The 17439-nt window shown below is 30.6% G+C and overlaps 1 protein-coding gene across 1 annotated transcript; it reads left to right on the top strand.

The window, feature by feature from the left end:
• Nucleotides 1-709: 709 nt before the first annotated feature.
• On the top strand, nucleotides 710-17165 carry LOC124372154 (actin-related protein 2/3 complex subunit 1A-B-like). Its single transcript, XM_046830521.1, has 9 exons — nucleotides 710-901; nucleotides 7656-7807; nucleotides 8664-8772; nucleotides 9578-9750; nucleotides 10990-11107; nucleotides 12134-12312; nucleotides 14028-14131; nucleotides 14963-15140; nucleotides 16259-17165. The coding sequence occupies exons 1-9, from the start codon at nucleotides 835-837 to the stop codon at nucleotides 16295-16297; spliced, it is 1119 nt and encodes a 372-aa protein (XP_046686477.1). The 5' UTR covers nucleotides 710-834; the 3' UTR covers nucleotides 16298-17165.
• The last annotated feature ends 274 nt before the right edge of the window (nucleotides 17166-17439 follow it).

Genomic DNA, 17439 nt, shown 5'->3' with positions numbered 1-17439 from the left:
ACATTGTACAAGTCGTGCTGCACACTTTCTTTTTCCAAACACAAATCACTCCACAGTCTCACTCCAGTCTAACCCGGGGATTAGATCGTTGGCGTAAAGTGCACTGTAATTCTACTCTGTTATTACTTGAGAACGTTAAAAGTGTGGTTGTTGTGCGTATATGATTAAAAACATTTTTATTTAGACAGTGAGGGTGTACTTAAATGCTTTTGAGCCTGCAAAGTCAATACTGAAGTACAGTATCTGATTTTAATATAAAATTTTTAAATATGTACCGTAAATAAAAGTCAACAAAAATAGCATTATAGCTATCATATTTCTGGCCATGATCGTTGGTGATATTTTGGATATCAGGTATGTGACAAAATGGGGTTTTAATGTTTGCCTCTGTTTATTTATTTATTTCACTTCTAACGGCAAATTAAATGTACAATAATAGTAAAAAGATCTATTAACAATTTTTATTTAATAAGTTTTTTAATCTGTGTTTTATGAAATTAATTTGATTTATTTTTGTTTTTGTAAATAAGTGATAAATAAAAAAACATACGTTTGGACCTGTGTATAATTAATAATTAATGGAAACACAGGGGAATTCAGAAAAACAATTTTGGGTAATAAAGCTAAGTTTAGAGTAGTTTTGAGTTACCTTTGGGTGGGGGATATAAAACGGTCTACTGTTGGCAACATCGTCGATGAGTCAAAATAAATGTTGACATGTAGAGTGGGTCTGTCTGTGTTGGTTGATATCTGTGATTTCTGTATTTTTTTATCAGGATAAAGGTGTGGTTGAATCGTTTTTAAAGTTATCGTGTATTGTTAGTTTCTGTAATTATGAGTGAAAAACACAGTTTTTTCTTGAATCCAATTACTTGTCATGCTTGGAATAAAGATAGATCACGTAAGTAATAAATACATCTATAATACAAAATAGGTTATAGTTTACCCTTAGGTTAAGACCACTGCTTTACTTCATTACCCTATTACATTTTGTGGAGATTTTTTATGGTAACTGTCTGGATTTCAATCGAGTTATGAACAGTTAAGAATTGTTAAAGTTATAGTGGGCATTTCCAATTTACTTCATCTAAAAATTTTAGTTATAAAATAGGATAACTTAGTACATGCTAATCAACTAACCTCAGATGTCTTCTAAAATGGATGCAGCATGATAAATGGCCACCATGACTACCAAATATTTGATATCTCTTTTTAAATGTAAAGTACGGAACAAACCAAAATAACAAATACATTTTAGGTATTTAATGTTATGGTACAGGTTCTGGTATTGTTTTATATCTAAAAAGTAATAATGTAATGATGAGTTAAAAACCATATATATATATATATATATATATATATGTGTGTGTGTATACAAAAAGCACCTTGTAAAACATCTAATCATTTTAAGCAATGCATATCTGATAGTTTGACAAATAACAAGGTAATCACCATCATAGTTGCAGCCATTACTTAAATAAAACACATTACTACACAGATGATTTTACATTGTTTGAATTAATTTTAAACAATATGAGAGTAGAGTACGATAAGCGGACCCGGTTTTTTTAAATAGAATATATTGACAAATGATATTATTTAATTATAACTTTCAATATAACAAACCGATACTGATTCGTGGAGGACCTTGAACAAAAGCTTAAAAGTGGCATATCAGCTGACCTGCTTGCAGATAATCTCTGCGAGTATTTGTACAGAAGAGAAGTACATTTTTTAGAGAAGGTGCTTCAACAATTGCTCAAAAGCGGTTAATCATTACTACCCAGGAGAAAACATATAAATAATTAAATGCATATTTCGTATTATTATAAATATTTTGTATGTTATCATTTTATTATTATTTATGAGTTTTTTATATTTTAAGTTCTAATTGTTTTAAGATTGTTAGAGGTGTTGTTAGGATTTTAACCCTTTTAGCCCCGGCGTCCGATATATCGGACAGAGATGGTCTAGCTAAAATGCCCAACGTCCGATATACCGGACGTCTCGAGAATTTAATGTAGCTGGCTAATAATATGTCCAAATGCCATCAGTTTCGGTATAGTAGTCGGTGAAGAAACGGGCTACATGCAAAAACAATAAACCTTCCAATTGGCATCGTATTTTGTCGTCGTTGAGCGTAGTTTATTTGTCAATGTCAGCTGTCAGACGACTTCAGTTGCATTGTTGTATGATGACTTATAACCTCAATTAGTTTGCGTGATTGAAAGCGGTTGATTTTCCTGTGATTTATTGTATTATTAGTAAAAAAACATGAGTAAACGTCGTAGAGAAAAGTTACCAGTGAGTGAAAACACTTTGATAAACACTATTATTAGTGGTGAATGTGCTATTTTTGAAGACAATGAATTGAGTTGTTTATATAAAATCTATATATTGTAAATATTATTTCTTTTACTTTTTTGAAAAATTAAACAAGTTTTAGTCTTACAAACCATTACAATTAGTTTGTGTTATTTTACAATTGTTATTATTTCAGTATGTTATTATAAAAGTGCAAAAACAAGTATACATATCTGTATACTTCTACTGACGTGTATGTGGAAATATATGAAGAAGTGCTTATGCAGCAATACAATTAATTGGATATATCTCCTGCATTTATCAAGGAAAGTTCTTCAAAAATTGTGTGTGTAGTAAGAAATATATGTACAACAAAATTGCTTCATTTTTCAGGGGCTACAATTTTTTTTCTACCCTTTATGTATGTCCAAACTATAAAAAATAAAAAAATATGTATGTATATATACGCCTAAAAAAAAAACATATCATTCTGTAAAAGTACTTTTTAACTATTACATCTAAGAGTACACTTATTTGTGAACAATTTAAAACAAAAATCTAAAAATTATCTTCAAAAATAAGAAAACTAGATGTATTTTCCCTCAATTCTGCACTACGGTCCCTTATCGCCATGGGCTTTCTGGCAAGTCCATGGAAAAATGGCTGGGGTTAAAAGGGTTAAGCAGCAATATTCCGTGGCAAATTTTTAGATTTCAGTTTGTGGCACAAATTCTTTAAAAATTTCTGAGGTCATCCAAGCATTTTTTTTTTAATTGTAATATTTCACTGATGAAGCATTTTGGAAAAGTGCATTTTGGAAAAGTTATTATTTCAAAAGTGCAAAAACAAGTATATATATCTGTATACTTCTACTGATGTGTATGTGGAAATATATGAAGAAGTGCTTATGCAGCAATACAATTAATTGGATATATCTCCTGCATTTATCAAGGAAAGTTCTTCAAATTTTGTGTGTGTAGTAAGAAATATGTGGACAACAAAATTGCTTCATTTTTCAGGGTCTACAATTTTTTTTCTACCCTTTATGTATGTATGTCCAAACTATAAAAAATAAAAATAAATAAAAAATTTTTTTGTGTATAAATACGTTAAAAAAACAAAACTTTTTAACTAATACATCTAAGAGTACACTTATTTGTGAACAATTTAAAACAAAAATCTAAAAATTATCTTCAAAAATAAGAAAACTAGATGTATTTTCCCTCAATTCTGCACTACGGTCCCTTATCGCCATGGGCTTTCTGGCAAGTCCATGGAAAATTGGCTGGGGTTAAAAGGGTTAAATAACTATAATAAGACTAGTTTAGCTATTTCTAATTGATCATTTGGTTTGCTGATTTGATAGTCTTAGTGGCCGCTTATTATACTGCAGCCTGTAAAATTGAACCATTAACGCATTGAGATATTACTTATATAGTTCTTTGCAAACATGGAAGCAGCAGTTGCATATCGTAAAAATGTAAGTTTGGTTTTATCCTTAAGCTAAGGTCGTATAACTTTTTCTATTTGTGATAAAACTCTCAAATTTTGGCACTTTGGTGTAATTCAGAGGCCACTATTTTTGGACGAGTTTTCCTTATCGGAGACAATAATAAATTACATTATTAAAAACACTTTATTTAACCTATTATGAAATTTACAAGTCAGTATGAAGAGCGGTTATCATATTCTGCCTCCCAAAAGGAAGTAATATTGGCGAGAGTTGAGTTGTGAATGCATAGTCAACAGTCGCAGTTACTTACGATCGATACTAAAATGTGTGCATCCATTAAAAAACTTTTCTCTTCAGTTTAAGGTAAATTCCAAAGACATAGATAATTATTCATGATGAAATTATAAAATAAGCGCACGACAATCAATAAAAAGAAAAACTAAAAGAAGAACAATTAATTATTTGAAATTGATAGGCGATTCGTGTGTCTAGGCCTACTTGAAGGGTCACTAGTTCATACATTTTTGTTCATTTAGACCTTCTAAGAATAAAAGTTCATACCAGCCTGACAGAAGGTGCTGCCTTTGTCCACGCTGATGGCAACATATGAAAAAAAATCCTCGAGGTAGTAACTATCAGTACAAAATACATTTCTAAATGGTCTGATCATAAAAACCTCCAGCCATTATGGCTATACAGGAAACACAACTTGAAAAAACAAATTAATATTGTAAATTCAATAACCATAACTTCCTACTATCTTGCAAGAAAAGTAGTTCCACTTTAAATGTTCTAATAATCATTATTTGTCATTTTCCATACCCTAAAATTTTGTAGTGCTTTGTTCAGAAGGACTATAGCTATAGGTTAAGAACACGAACTTTATTTCCAGTGTGGATAAAAATAAATTTGAAAATAATGTATTCAAATTGAATCAAGCTTTCAACAAACCAATAAATAGTGTAAAAAACATAATTTTAATAAATAAGCAAAACTAACGTAACCATAAATTTGTTTGTACGTTCTATCTAGGCCTACTTACATACCACATGGCAACTTCATATCATATAAAAATAGCTTTTCTTGATTTAAAAATAACGCACAATTAAACATTGAACTTATACCCTTACTCTGAAAAAACACAATGACTAATTAAAGGAATAAACAAATTTCCTAATATTTTAACCGCTCACATAATCCACAATCAAACACATAAAAAACTAATTAACTGTATTAGAGTTAACGCGCCGTGATTGAGTAATATCACTGTCATTGTTGAATACATTGCATGGGACAGTAGATGGTGCTTAACTGTTCTGATCACAGAACACTCAGATAAGCTTTCGGGAGCACATAACGCTGAAAATTATAGATAACAAGAAGCCCGGTACACAAATATAACCACAAATTTACATTTATATTTCAATTATTTAAATACAAACTTATTTGTGATTTCCATCCCCTAAATCGGTGGTCAACCTCCAGTATGGCGTCTTCCTCAGATGTATCGACTCTGGCGGAGTGGGAGGTTTGAGGACTTCTGTGTTTGTTGTTAGTTCAGGACAGCTAGGGTCATAACCCATTTTCAGTCCCTCCATCTTTTGTGGATTTTCATCCACATTTTGAGTGCTACCAGAGCTCTCTGATTTGTTTAGGTTTGCTTTTTCATTATTCATTGTGTTCCCACGAGTAACGGAGATCTAAAGGTCACCCCAAGCATTGTCCCGCTCTACTTTGGGAAGGCTATATTTAAACTGGAGGACGCCAGGAATCCAGAGTTCACATATTTGCGATCAAGCACTCCCTTGATCACGCAGCCCTCGGCATATGCTGTTCCACTTTGGCTTGGATAAAGAGAAAAATTAGGTTTTAGTTATAGTAGAAGCTAGATTTTTGGGAAGTTTTCACGATAGGTGAGGGTAGAATGAAAAGAAAGGTGAGTGTGGTAAGGATAGCCAAAAGAAGCCTGCCAGTTTAGCTCAGCCTGATCGGATTTATCATAGAAGACAAGATCTGGATCAGGCAGTTCCCAGTTGCGCGCGCACGAAAATTTAGCACTTAAGAAGAGAGAAGATGGCTGTGCATGTGCTTCGTAGACGCTCTGGCTTGCCACATGTGTTGGGGTTTGAAGACCCCGCCACTTCCGCACCCAAGTACCATAGTTAGTGTTAGTGCCTTTTTCTCCTGATGGAGAAAATATAAATACTTAAGTACAAATAAAATGTTATTGTGGTCAAAGCGTGTCAGTTTCGGCCGTTTAAATTTATTTTGCGATTCTACAGTTGAATTTATGTTGCTGCGCCATCTAAGGAAATAAATAGATACCTTAGTTTCGGAAACCAACTTAGATTAAAAAGCGTCGACTTCCGGTCTACAATATTTCTAGTACCATAATTTTTTTATTCTTTACCCTAGTCAAGAAAATAATGCATACATAAGCTTGAAAAGACTACTTCGGTCAAAAAGCATCTACTTCCTTCGCTTGTGGTCTCCTTCCGGTATAAGGGGAAGATTATGCCATCCTTTTGTTTTTCTTTAAGCTGCAGTAAAAATGTCACAAACAATGTTAAGGAAGCCAGTTTCGAGTATCCTAAATGAAACATTCACAGCTTTGTTCATTAAGGTGGGTTACATAACAGCGTTTAAATAGTATTTCCATTGTCTTAGATGGTTTAAATTCGTCGGTGATTCAGTATGTAGTAAAAATTAAATAATAACTTTGTCTTTGTAAAATGCATTAATTACACTAAATGATCAAGCACTGTATGTTTCATATTTTCTAAAATTTAAATGTAAATTAATGTATTTATCTCTTTAGTGATTTTCAATTGAAACTATCAACAGCTGTTTAGTGTCAGTTGACTTTAAATTACTTTTTGTAAATATTATAATAATTATTTTCCCGAATTCTAAAATATTCTAGGAAACTTTTCTTGGACTTCAACAAATATTTTGCAAAAAAAACTGCCAAAATTGGTCCAACTTTTATTGAGATTAGCACTTAGCAACACATTTAGCAATTCATTTATATTTATAAGGTTGTAGTTGAGTAATATACTGAATTATTTGGTAATAAAAATTTAATAACGAGTGTTGGCTGCTTATTAAAGTCTCCCCTTTTGCTGCATATTTAAAAATACTAGGTTAAATTATTTAAAAAATAAGTGACCCCCTGTACATGGCCTATAAAATATATAATAAAAAATATATTTTTTAACTTTATATCACACTTATACTTTAGATTTAAATATTAGTTATTAATAATTTTAAGATACCATTTACTTTAGCCACGTTAGGCCTAACTAGAACGATCTAAAACCACTTTTAACAATTTCTTAAAATAGTATATTTTCATTTCCTGAAAAACATTTTAGGCTGTAATAAACCATATAATGCAAAACAATTTTAAAAGCAACAAAGTTTAAAAGCTCCTTAGCAGTAGATATAAAAGGAGAGGATAACAGGGTTGTCAATATTCACACATTAAATTAAGCAAAAAGAATACGGTTACCAAATGCATTTAAAGATAATTTAAAAGTACCTTTCAATTAACAACAGTGTTAGGTATAAATTTTCAATGTAGACAAAAGGTATTTTATTTAGCAACTGGAAGGTTTTAGAATACATTTGCATACGTTTTCCAATTTCATCTTTTATATTGAGGGTGTATGAAGAAAAAACATTTTAGGTCGCAATAGTAAGTCCAGTAACAAACAAATGAGTAACTTGTGACCAGTGAAACCAATGGTAATTATTTTTATAGTGTCTGTTTGTATACAAAGTAATTTAGAAAAGTTAAGTTGACACTTGATAGGAGGCTAGTTCCTGAATTGATACCAAGTGTTTTCCTTATATTCTGGGTTGTTACAAAATATATGAATGCTCACAATCTGTGCAGAAATTGCTCTTTCACCAAACAATCATGAAGTACACATCTATCAACGTAATGGCAATGACTGGATACTGCTTGATGTCCTCAACCAACATGATCTGCGAGTCACGGACATCGACTGGGCACCCAACTCCAACCGAATCGTCACATGTTCTGCGGTAAGTTATTTAAAATATAATACAGGTAATCAAAACTTTAAGCAAACTATGCATCTGACAAAATTAGAAAATGTCTTATGAATGAATTTAATTTGTATTTAACTGTATCAGTTCATATGTTTCAATGTAAAATACAAATAGTAACAAAGTTAAAATTAAATTTCTCTTAATAGAAAAAGCTAGGGCATGTCTATTTGAGTAAGGGTATAATTCCTCTTTATCAGAATGGGAGGAACCCTTAAACAAGTATGAAGTTTTTAATGGTTGATTATATTTACAATTATTAAAATCATCATCTCTACATCATCTCCTATTGTTGCACCACGTCCAAAATATTGGATCTGAAATTATTGGGAAGCGTAATAGTGAACTTATGGATCAATAGTTTGGATGTCTGACGCACTGCATAGAGTATGACACATTGTAAACATCAGAGATGATTACATAAGATTGTGTATTGGTAACACTGGGTAACAAGCAAGAATATAACTTTTACAAAACGACTAAATGTTATGCTTTTCGAAATAGATATCTAAATATTATACACAAACACATTAAATATAAACTGCGGAAAATTATTAAAACCTCTTAAACTATTTATTTATTATTAATTTTCTTTAATATATAACAAGCATATTTCTCTTTCAATGTTACATGAAAAATGTTATGTAAATGTCTGAAAATTGATGTATATTTATACTGATCACATCCAAAACTTCAGATGTGTTCAAAAGTGTAAACAGAGTCAATTTTGGTGGTAAAACAGACTTTTAATGGTTTTAATAATTAATTTCAAAAGAAAAGATGAAGCTACTGTATTAGGATAAGATCTACACATATAAATGATCTTTTACAGGACCGTAATGCATATGTGTGGACTCTGAGTGAAGATGGGAAGTGGAAGCCGACTCTTGTTCTGTTGAGAATTATCAGAGCTGCTACATGTGTCAAGTGGTCTCCTAAAGGTTGGTTTGCAAGCCTTGTCATGAAATCTCAGCAAATATTGTGTTGTTTGAGTGATAGACCTCTTATATTTATATATAAAAGGCAAAGCCCTCACTCACTCATCCATCACTAATTCTTCAACTTCCTGATATTCCAAAAGTTTTAATTTGACACACGAATACCTCATGCCTTAAATGGTAAAAGTAGATCATTTTCATAAAGATTAAACATCTCTAGGGGTTAAAATGGGGTTGCAACCCTTAGAACAACTATATTTAGTTCCCAACTTCTCAACGTCCATGTGGTAACATTTGACACACATGCGTCTTATGCTCTCAATAGACAAATAAAAGATTCTTTATAAATATTAGCTATCCATAGCTATCCATGCTAGATAATTATATTTTTTTATTTACAACTGAATTTGACACACACGTTCCACATCACATACATAGAAAAACAAAATCATTTTCATGAAGACCCATAGGCATTTAAATATGGTTGAACCCCCAAAAAAAATTCAATTTTAGTTCTTAATTATCCAGCTGTCCTAGAAAGATGCAATTTGACATACATGTGTTGTAAATTATAATTCTTTGCCATGTTGGAGTGTCACAGTCATTAAAATTAGATATATAATTTTCTACCAACTATATTACCGTACCACTAACAAGGTTGGTTCTTCTAAAGGATGACTCAGTGGATTTTCTCTGTTCATTTCAATCATAGCAAGGGCAAAGGATTTGTACTAATCTAGTAAATCATAGCTATTTTAACTGTTAACAAGGTGATAAAGTTATGTAAATCTCAACTAATATTTTACAGAGAATAAGTTCGCTGTGGGCTCTGGTGCCAAACTGATCTCTGTATGCTACTTTGAGCGAGAGAATGACTGGTGGGTGTCGAAGCACATCAAGAAGCCCATCAAGTCAACAGTGACTGCCCTCGACTGGCATCCAAACAATTATTTGCTGGTTGTTGGCTCAACGGACTTCAAGGTAGAGAATTGTGGGAAGCTTTTCAGACCTATACGTATATATTTATTTTATCAGAGCAACAAGACAAACTCAACTAAAGCATCGGAAATATAATTGATTTAAACCAGAAGTATTCATACTCATGCAAAGCTAAAAACAAAACCTATTCGAAATTTCGTTTAACATCTAAAGCTCTTAACCATAAACACTGAAGAAATATGTGTCTAACATATACTTACGTCTGTTTGTAAATTACGTAGAGCCTTATCATTTATTACATCAAAGTGTGTTAACTGAAAACTTTGATTTTAAGATTCCTCCACATTGGCCTAAAATAGTTCAGTTGTTACCGTGAACGTTAGAGCTATTCAATAAAATATCATTGAACATCAGAGAGAAATTTGAGTTATTTCATATTTACCTTTAAAACTGTTTCACACTCCAACTTCAAGGTCCTATTTTTAAACTTAAATTAAAAATATATCAGAAGGTTAGAATGTCTTTCAGTCCTTATCACTATCTCATGAGTGTTTATAATGTCATTTTAAAATAATATGCCCATGGTGTTCCTGTTTTTCAAAAGGTAATTGCGTGCAAACATGCATGTAATTGTGGGTGTTTTATAAATATGTGGTATTGAAACCTTTGTGGATAAATTGTTCTAAATAGAGAACAAATATAGATCTAATGTGCATTTGAAATTAAATGAAAATAAGCATTTTTCAGGGTAAAATTTCATACAGATTTGTGCTAATTTAAACTTTATGATTCATGAATATGTGATAAAAATTCAAGCATTTTAGTGTTTTGAACGGTACTTTAGTGAACTTGAATTCAATTAGTCTTAAAAACTAGTGTTTTTGTCATGAATATGATGACAAAATCCATCTTCCTAAATGTTCCCACTCTAAAAAAACTAAAGTTTGGATTTTTAGTAAAATTCAATTTAAATCTAACCAAAGATCATGTGCATTGAAGTTCACTGTATAACTTTAATTTATAAGTTCATAAAACTCTTTGTTCATTACATTTTTAAAGTCTTATAAACAAAAATTTATAATTTTTTTGTAATAGAATTCTGCCTTTTGTTAGAAAACTATATTAAGAGAATGTTGATACCCATGCATAAACAGTCCTATTGATAAAGGATTTATTTTTAATCCGTGCACAATGTAACTGAAGCTTGTGCACCAAGAGGATGTCCCAATGACTAACCAAGACATTCTCTAGTAAAGCTGATGGTAAATATGTTTGTTACAGGTGCGGGTGTACTCCGCCTACGTGAAGGACATAGATGAGCCTCCCCCACCCACACCGTGGGGAAGCAAGGCAGCCATTGGTCAGCTGCTGGCCGAGTTCCAGAACTCCAACTATGGAGGTAAATACTATTAAAGTGGGCTTTACGACTTGTCAAATTCAGTTCTTTGCAATGTGTTAAAAATATTCGTTGTCGTGTTTAACATATTTCTCTAAATTTGTGTTGAATAATTAAACAAATAGCTTAGAATGTAATATTTATGATTGCGTGTCATACGAAGTTCTAGATTTAAGCTATTCTTCTTTCATGCAAGCCACTTGTTTTGACGATTAATAGCAAAATAATGTAAATAAGAGCTCAAAGACCATGTTTTAGTTTTTCTTGTCTTCGTACTTTTAAAGCATGTTTAAAAGGTTTAATTTTTTAACTACTGTATATTATAGTAGAAAAAATTTTTTAATATGTGAAAATTCAGTAGTATATTTTACAAATCTTAAAATTTTTATTGTTTTTTTGTTTAATAACAATAAATTTTTTATATTTATTGTTATAACAATATAAATAATAACAACAAACAAAATATTTAAGTTGCATGAAAATGTTGTGAAATTATTGTATATTGGCGGATGCCGTTGGGAAAAAAAAAAAAAAAAAAAAAAAAAAAAAAAAAAACATGATTATGTAAAAAAAAAAAAAAAAAAAAAAACTGAGTTTGAAAAGTTTTTAAGCAAAATAATTTTTTCTAGAATATACATACATTTTCCGCAATGTTCATGGGGCAATAAAGTAGCATGATATTAATAAAACGAACATCCTGCATATGACTGATTTTATACAGTTTTTGTGGTTCACTTAGTTCAAACACATTTCTGGTTCAGCTCATTTCCAGTTGATGTATAATGAAACGTTTAATATCACCTCGATTTTTAAAACACTTGTGCTTTGTACGTGCTTTTCATATGGTTTTCTCCATTTTTAAATTAATCTGTCAAGTACCTTTACCATGCAAAAAATTATCGACTGCACGCTGAAGTTTTAGCTTCATCTTGGTCCTATTAGATAAATTAAAATTTTAACTCTCCAATAATATAGCGAGCTTCCTAACATATTTTTATCCTCTCTCTTCAATTACATTGTTTTTTTCAGGTGGATGGATCCACAGTGTCAGTTTCTCTGGGGACGGAACACGAGTGTGTTGGGTGAGTCATGATGCCTCGGTCTGTGTGGCTGATGCCTCACGCAATAACGCTGTCTCCAAGCTGCGCACAGAGTGTTTGCCATTCCTCTCCTGTGTGTGGGTCGGCAGTAATTCTATTGTAGCCGCGGTAAGTATTTCAGTAAACACTACATTATTTAGATTAGTTTTTTCTTTGTTCATTATAATTAATATTTTGCAACAAAATTATTTTTTGTTATTTGGCTAATACACTTTAACCCTTTGAGTGCCACGGGTATTTTCCGAAGGCATATGCATAAAGTGCCACGCTGTTTTTTCGCATATTTGTAAGCTTTTGGGAAAAAGGCTGTTGTAACATAACTACCAAACAGATTTCCATCATTTTGTTGTTGTTTTTTTTTCTTATTAAATGAAAAATATGATACATATCGTTACAAATAAAATTTCATTTATAAAAATATAAAAATTTTAGTATTTATAAAAAAAGTTTTTACTTTTGTATAAAACGTTAAGTTTTGACCTAATTTGTGTGTATACGGTATTTTTAAGATTTTTTTATCTTTATACCATGATAAAGGCCATATGATTCTAAATAAAACCCATGTGTAATATCTTATTCTAGAATTTTAAAAACATGGCATTATATGTATTAACCAAATGCTGCCCGTTACCGACATTCTATAAACTGTACTTCATTTGTCAGAGTTTAGAAATTACTTAGTAATAATGTAGTTTTCCCAATAAATCTAATAAAACATAATAATAAAAAAATATAAATCTAATAAATCTAATAATACAACACTAATAAATATGATTAGTACATTTAGAAACAAATACTTGCTAACATATTTACATAAAAGTTTACATTTACTAAATAATAACTCTAATAATATTTACACTGAAAATTCAAGTTTTTTTTCGCTTGAACACAACTCAAATCATACAATACTTTTGTAAATAAATACAGTAAAATACTGTATAAGTTACTATTTTCTTTTGTATTTACTCAAATGCTTGGTTATCGGCACATAAACAACAAGAAGGGCCGTTACGCAACGCGGTACTCGTCCGCTACGTCGCGTGACTGGAAGACAGAATCATCGTACAGGTAATTATCACAGCCCACTATTTTTTGGACGAGTTTTCCCTATCAGAGATCAAAATAAACATTATACGTTCCTTCTTCCATAATGAATCGACAAATACTCGATGAGTCATACTTCCTATCTCCAAATGGTCTCCAAATAGACACACGAATGACCTGACATTTTCGAATAATGAAACGTTGTTCTTATAGTTTTAATTTAATGGATTGTCGTAATAACTTGTAAATTCCAAAATAGGTTAAATAAAGTCAGTTGTTTTTAATACTGTAATTTATTTTGCCCCCGATAAGGAAAACTTGGCCAAAAATAGTGGCTTCTTGATAAGTACCCAAACAACGTAAGTTTCGCAGATAAAATAGTAGAGAAAGAACATAAAACTCGTATTTATTGATAGTTTGGAACCTATTGAATACAGCCGTCTGATTATTTGGCCAAAATAATCTTGTACTATATAAAATATTATCGAAATACGAAACGTCAAAACTGGCGACGCTGGCACTTTATGCACTTTTCGTACCGTCAAAATTAGCGACGCTGTGGCACTCAAAGGGTTAATAGGACCTTATCCTTTTTTTAACTTTATTCATAAGGATTATTTGCAGAAAATCATGATTCCTCTGTTAATCTTCAGATTTTGTAAAAATCTTTTATAGATCATAAATACTCCAGTTTAAATCAAACACAAATTATATAAAGCATCTTCTTATTGTTAGGTATGTTATTTTTGATTAAGTTTGAATATGTTTCAACTCTGTAGGGTCATGGGTGCTGTCCAATGTTGTACGTGGTTGATGACTCGGGGCAAGTTCAGTTTGGGGGAAAACTGGACACCTCGACAAAGAAGGAGGCTGCAGGTTTAAGGTACCTAATTTAAATATGTAGGAAAAATAACTTTTTTTAAAGTGTTTGGGTATAGGCACTATTTCATCGTGGAATGAGACAGAGAACTTGTACTCTCATTCATATTCTTTTACTACTATCTTCATAATGAGGTATTACTTGGTGGGGTTTGCTTTCCATAAGAAACATTGAGGTTACTTTTCAAATACCCCATTTTGAAAAATGGGCAAATTCATAAAAGTAACGAAATTGTCGATTTTTATACCCTATTAAGATATGCCAAGTATGGTTTTCTTGGATTAAGCGGTTAAATAGATATAAGGACATTTATATACTTTTGCCTAACCCTATATACCTCCAAGCAAAGATTTTATGAAGATTTTTTTTACAAGGTGCTAATTATTTTTTTATTTTTTTATTCGTGTAACGTTTTGCAATATTAATTCTTTAACGAATTCAATTTTTATTTTATGTAGTGGCTGTAATGTTTTATTGATGAAATTTGTTACAGGGTTAATAATTTTATTTTCCTTTTATTATAGTATCTAGTATTACATAGTTTTCACCATCAATAGTGAAACTAACACTTCATAATGTTTTAGTGTCTTATTTCATTTGTGAAATAGTAATTGTAAAATTTGGACTATTGTAATATAAAACTTGTGAAATACTGATGGATACTTACATGTCCTCTGCACTATTGTTCATCTCATGTCTGGAGTTACTGGCTTCTTAGCATTTTGTATTTTTTTTTTTTTTTGACTTGTGAAAGCAAGTAGAAGTCATGTTATTAGTGACTTCACCATTTGTTTGACTCTACATACATGCAATAATTGTATACACTTTTTCCAGTGCAATGAAGAAATTCCAGAGTTTCGACAGAAATGCTCGGCTAGAAAATGACACAGTTTTGGATACAATCCACCAGAACGCCATCACATGTGTATGCGTTTACCAAGGGACGAAAGGGAACGCCACCAGAGTATCGACCAGTGGAAACGATGGACAACTAGTTATATGGGATCTTCAGGTATAACATAGTTTCTCCTACTTTACTGTGCATGCGCTATGAGAACATTTTTGTAGCTTGTACACAGCAAAATATATATATATATATATATGTGTGTGTGTATCTATGATATTGGAGGAGCATTTATGGGGTGCGTCATTAACAGGCCAGAGTAAGACGACCCACTTCTTGAGGCACCTCATTCTTCCTAGGAATGATTTATTGTTATTACTGCAATCCAAATTACTAGAAGATAAAAATTGTGTGAGCGAATGATAACCATGGAGTCCTAAGTGAAGTATTTGATTTATAAATTTCCATCAAAAGCAAAATTATTTTAATATTATCAAAAATGTTAAATTAATCAAAGAAAATCTTCATTAATCAGGCGTTAATGAAGATAATTAATTTGAAATTAATATTCAAAGAACAAGCTCTAAAATCCAATAGCAGAAATATGATTAAATTTAAATTTGCAGAAAATCTTTTAAAAGCTAATTTTTACGATAAAAGTACAAAAACAAATTAAAACTCTTGATACAAAAGATATGAAAAGCATTATTTTTCAAAGAATATCTGTATTTTTATTTAAATTTTGACAGAAATTTTAATAAAATATACACTCTGTAACCTAAACAAAAGAGTCAATAAGTGATTTTCCAAATCAAGAATGTAATATAAAATTATAAAAAGCTTTCAATAAAGACCGCTTATTTAATTTAATTCTAAATATTAACATAATATGACAGATTAAACTTACAACCAACCACTGGTTCTTTTTTATCCCGACCACTCTCATATTACTTAGGCCTAATTATCATAATTGCAAAGAATTTTCTGAAAATATAAAAACATACATTTGTTACACAATATACCAAGTATTATGTATAATTTTTTTCAGTAAAGTACTGATACAAAAAGTAATAAATAATACTTAGAAATAAAACTTAACAAAAATCCAGTGTGTATCGTCTAGTCATATATTTGAGAAAAATTCTATTAGTTTCTAAGCACTCATGATATGTATATATATATATATATATATATATATATATATATATATATTTTATATATATATATTACTATTTCTGATTTTTGTCATTGTTCTTATTAATAATGCAATTTGTCTGTTTTTTTAGTCTGTGGAAGGTGGCATGCAAGGATTGAAGATCAACTAGATATCTTATAAAACAATTTGCGAAATATACAAATAAATAAGTATTTGATACCTTTTACCAGTTCCCATATGTTGGAATAATTTCTTGTAGTATTAAAACTATTTGAGTTTGTAATATCTTGAGATAAATATAATGGCAATAAGCCAATATGGACAAGTAACTTTAGTTTAATTTATAAAATGAAAGTATTTTAAATGTACAAAAGTTTAGTTTGTATGTATAAGTTTATTCCTCAAGCCTTTTTAAAAATGGCTTTTTGTATTTCTGAAATGGCTAGATGTGCTCATAAATATTAACCCTTAAAGATCACAAGGAACTACAATTGCTGTGATAAACCTTCATGAGACAAAACACAACATGAGTCATAATGACCCACAATTCGTACTAACCCATTGACATGTTAATGTTTAATGGCGTTTCAGCACATCAAACATCCTACCTAATTCATCATGGTTTTTCGCTGGTTTTACAAAAACAATTGTAGTAGCTTGAGTTCTGTATGAGATACAGTTATTAAACATCAACAAATGAACTTTATGTTTAAATTCATTATAAAAACGAAAAACATTTATAAACATATATCGTACTGTGTAAGCCTATGTAAAATATAGTATGTAACGTTGCAAAAAGTGTTTTTATTCTGACTACAGCTACAATTATCCACAAAAAGAAATTGTAGTAGCTTGAGTTCTGTATGAGATACAGTTATTAAACATTAACAAATGAACTTTATGTTTAAATTCATTATAAAAACGAAAAACATTTATAAACATATATCGTACTGTGTAAGCCTATGTAAAATATAGTATGTAACGTTGCAAAAAGTGATTTTACTCTGACTACAGCTACAATTATCCACAAAAAGAAATTGTAGTAGCTTGAGTTCTGTATGAGATACTGTTATTAAACATCAACAAATGAACTTTATGTTTAAATTCATTATAAAAACGAAAAACATTGATAAACATATATCGTACTGTGTAAGCCTATGTAAAATATAGTATGTAACATTGCAAAAAGTGCTTTTACTCTGATTACAGCTACAATTATCCACAAAAAGAAATTGTAGTAGCTTGAGTTCTGTATGAGATACAGTTATTAAACATCAACAAATGAACTTTATGTTTTAAATTCATTATAAA

The sequence above is a fragment of the Homalodisca vitripennis genome, unplaced genomic scaffold (genome assembly GCF_021130785.1).
Source record: "Homalodisca vitripennis isolate AUS2020 unplaced genomic scaffold, UT_GWSS_2.1 ScUCBcl_2612;HRSCAF=7553, whole genome shotgun sequence".
In the NCBI taxonomy this organism is placed as follows: domain Eukaryota; kingdom Metazoa; phylum Arthropoda; class Insecta; order Hemiptera; family Cicadellidae; genus Homalodisca; species Homalodisca vitripennis.
The sequence above is the reverse complement of the archived record's forward strand: the minus strand, read 5'-3'. Positions and strand labels throughout refer to the sequence as shown.

Bases quoted from the DNA above. Each gene is read 5' to 3' on its own strand.
- LOC124372154 (XM_046830521.1), top strand. From the start codon at position 835: ATGAGTGAAAAACACAGTTTTTTCTTGAATCCAATTACTTGTCATGCT. The intron at 7,808-8,663 runs GTAAGTTATTTA...GATCTTTTACAG, and splicing joins GAATCGTCACATGTTCTGCG to GACCGTAATGCATATGTGTG. The intron at 14,132-14,962 runs GTACCTAATTTA...CACTTTTTCCAG, and splicing joins AAGGAGGCTGCAGGTTTAAG to TGCAATGAAGAAATTCCAGA.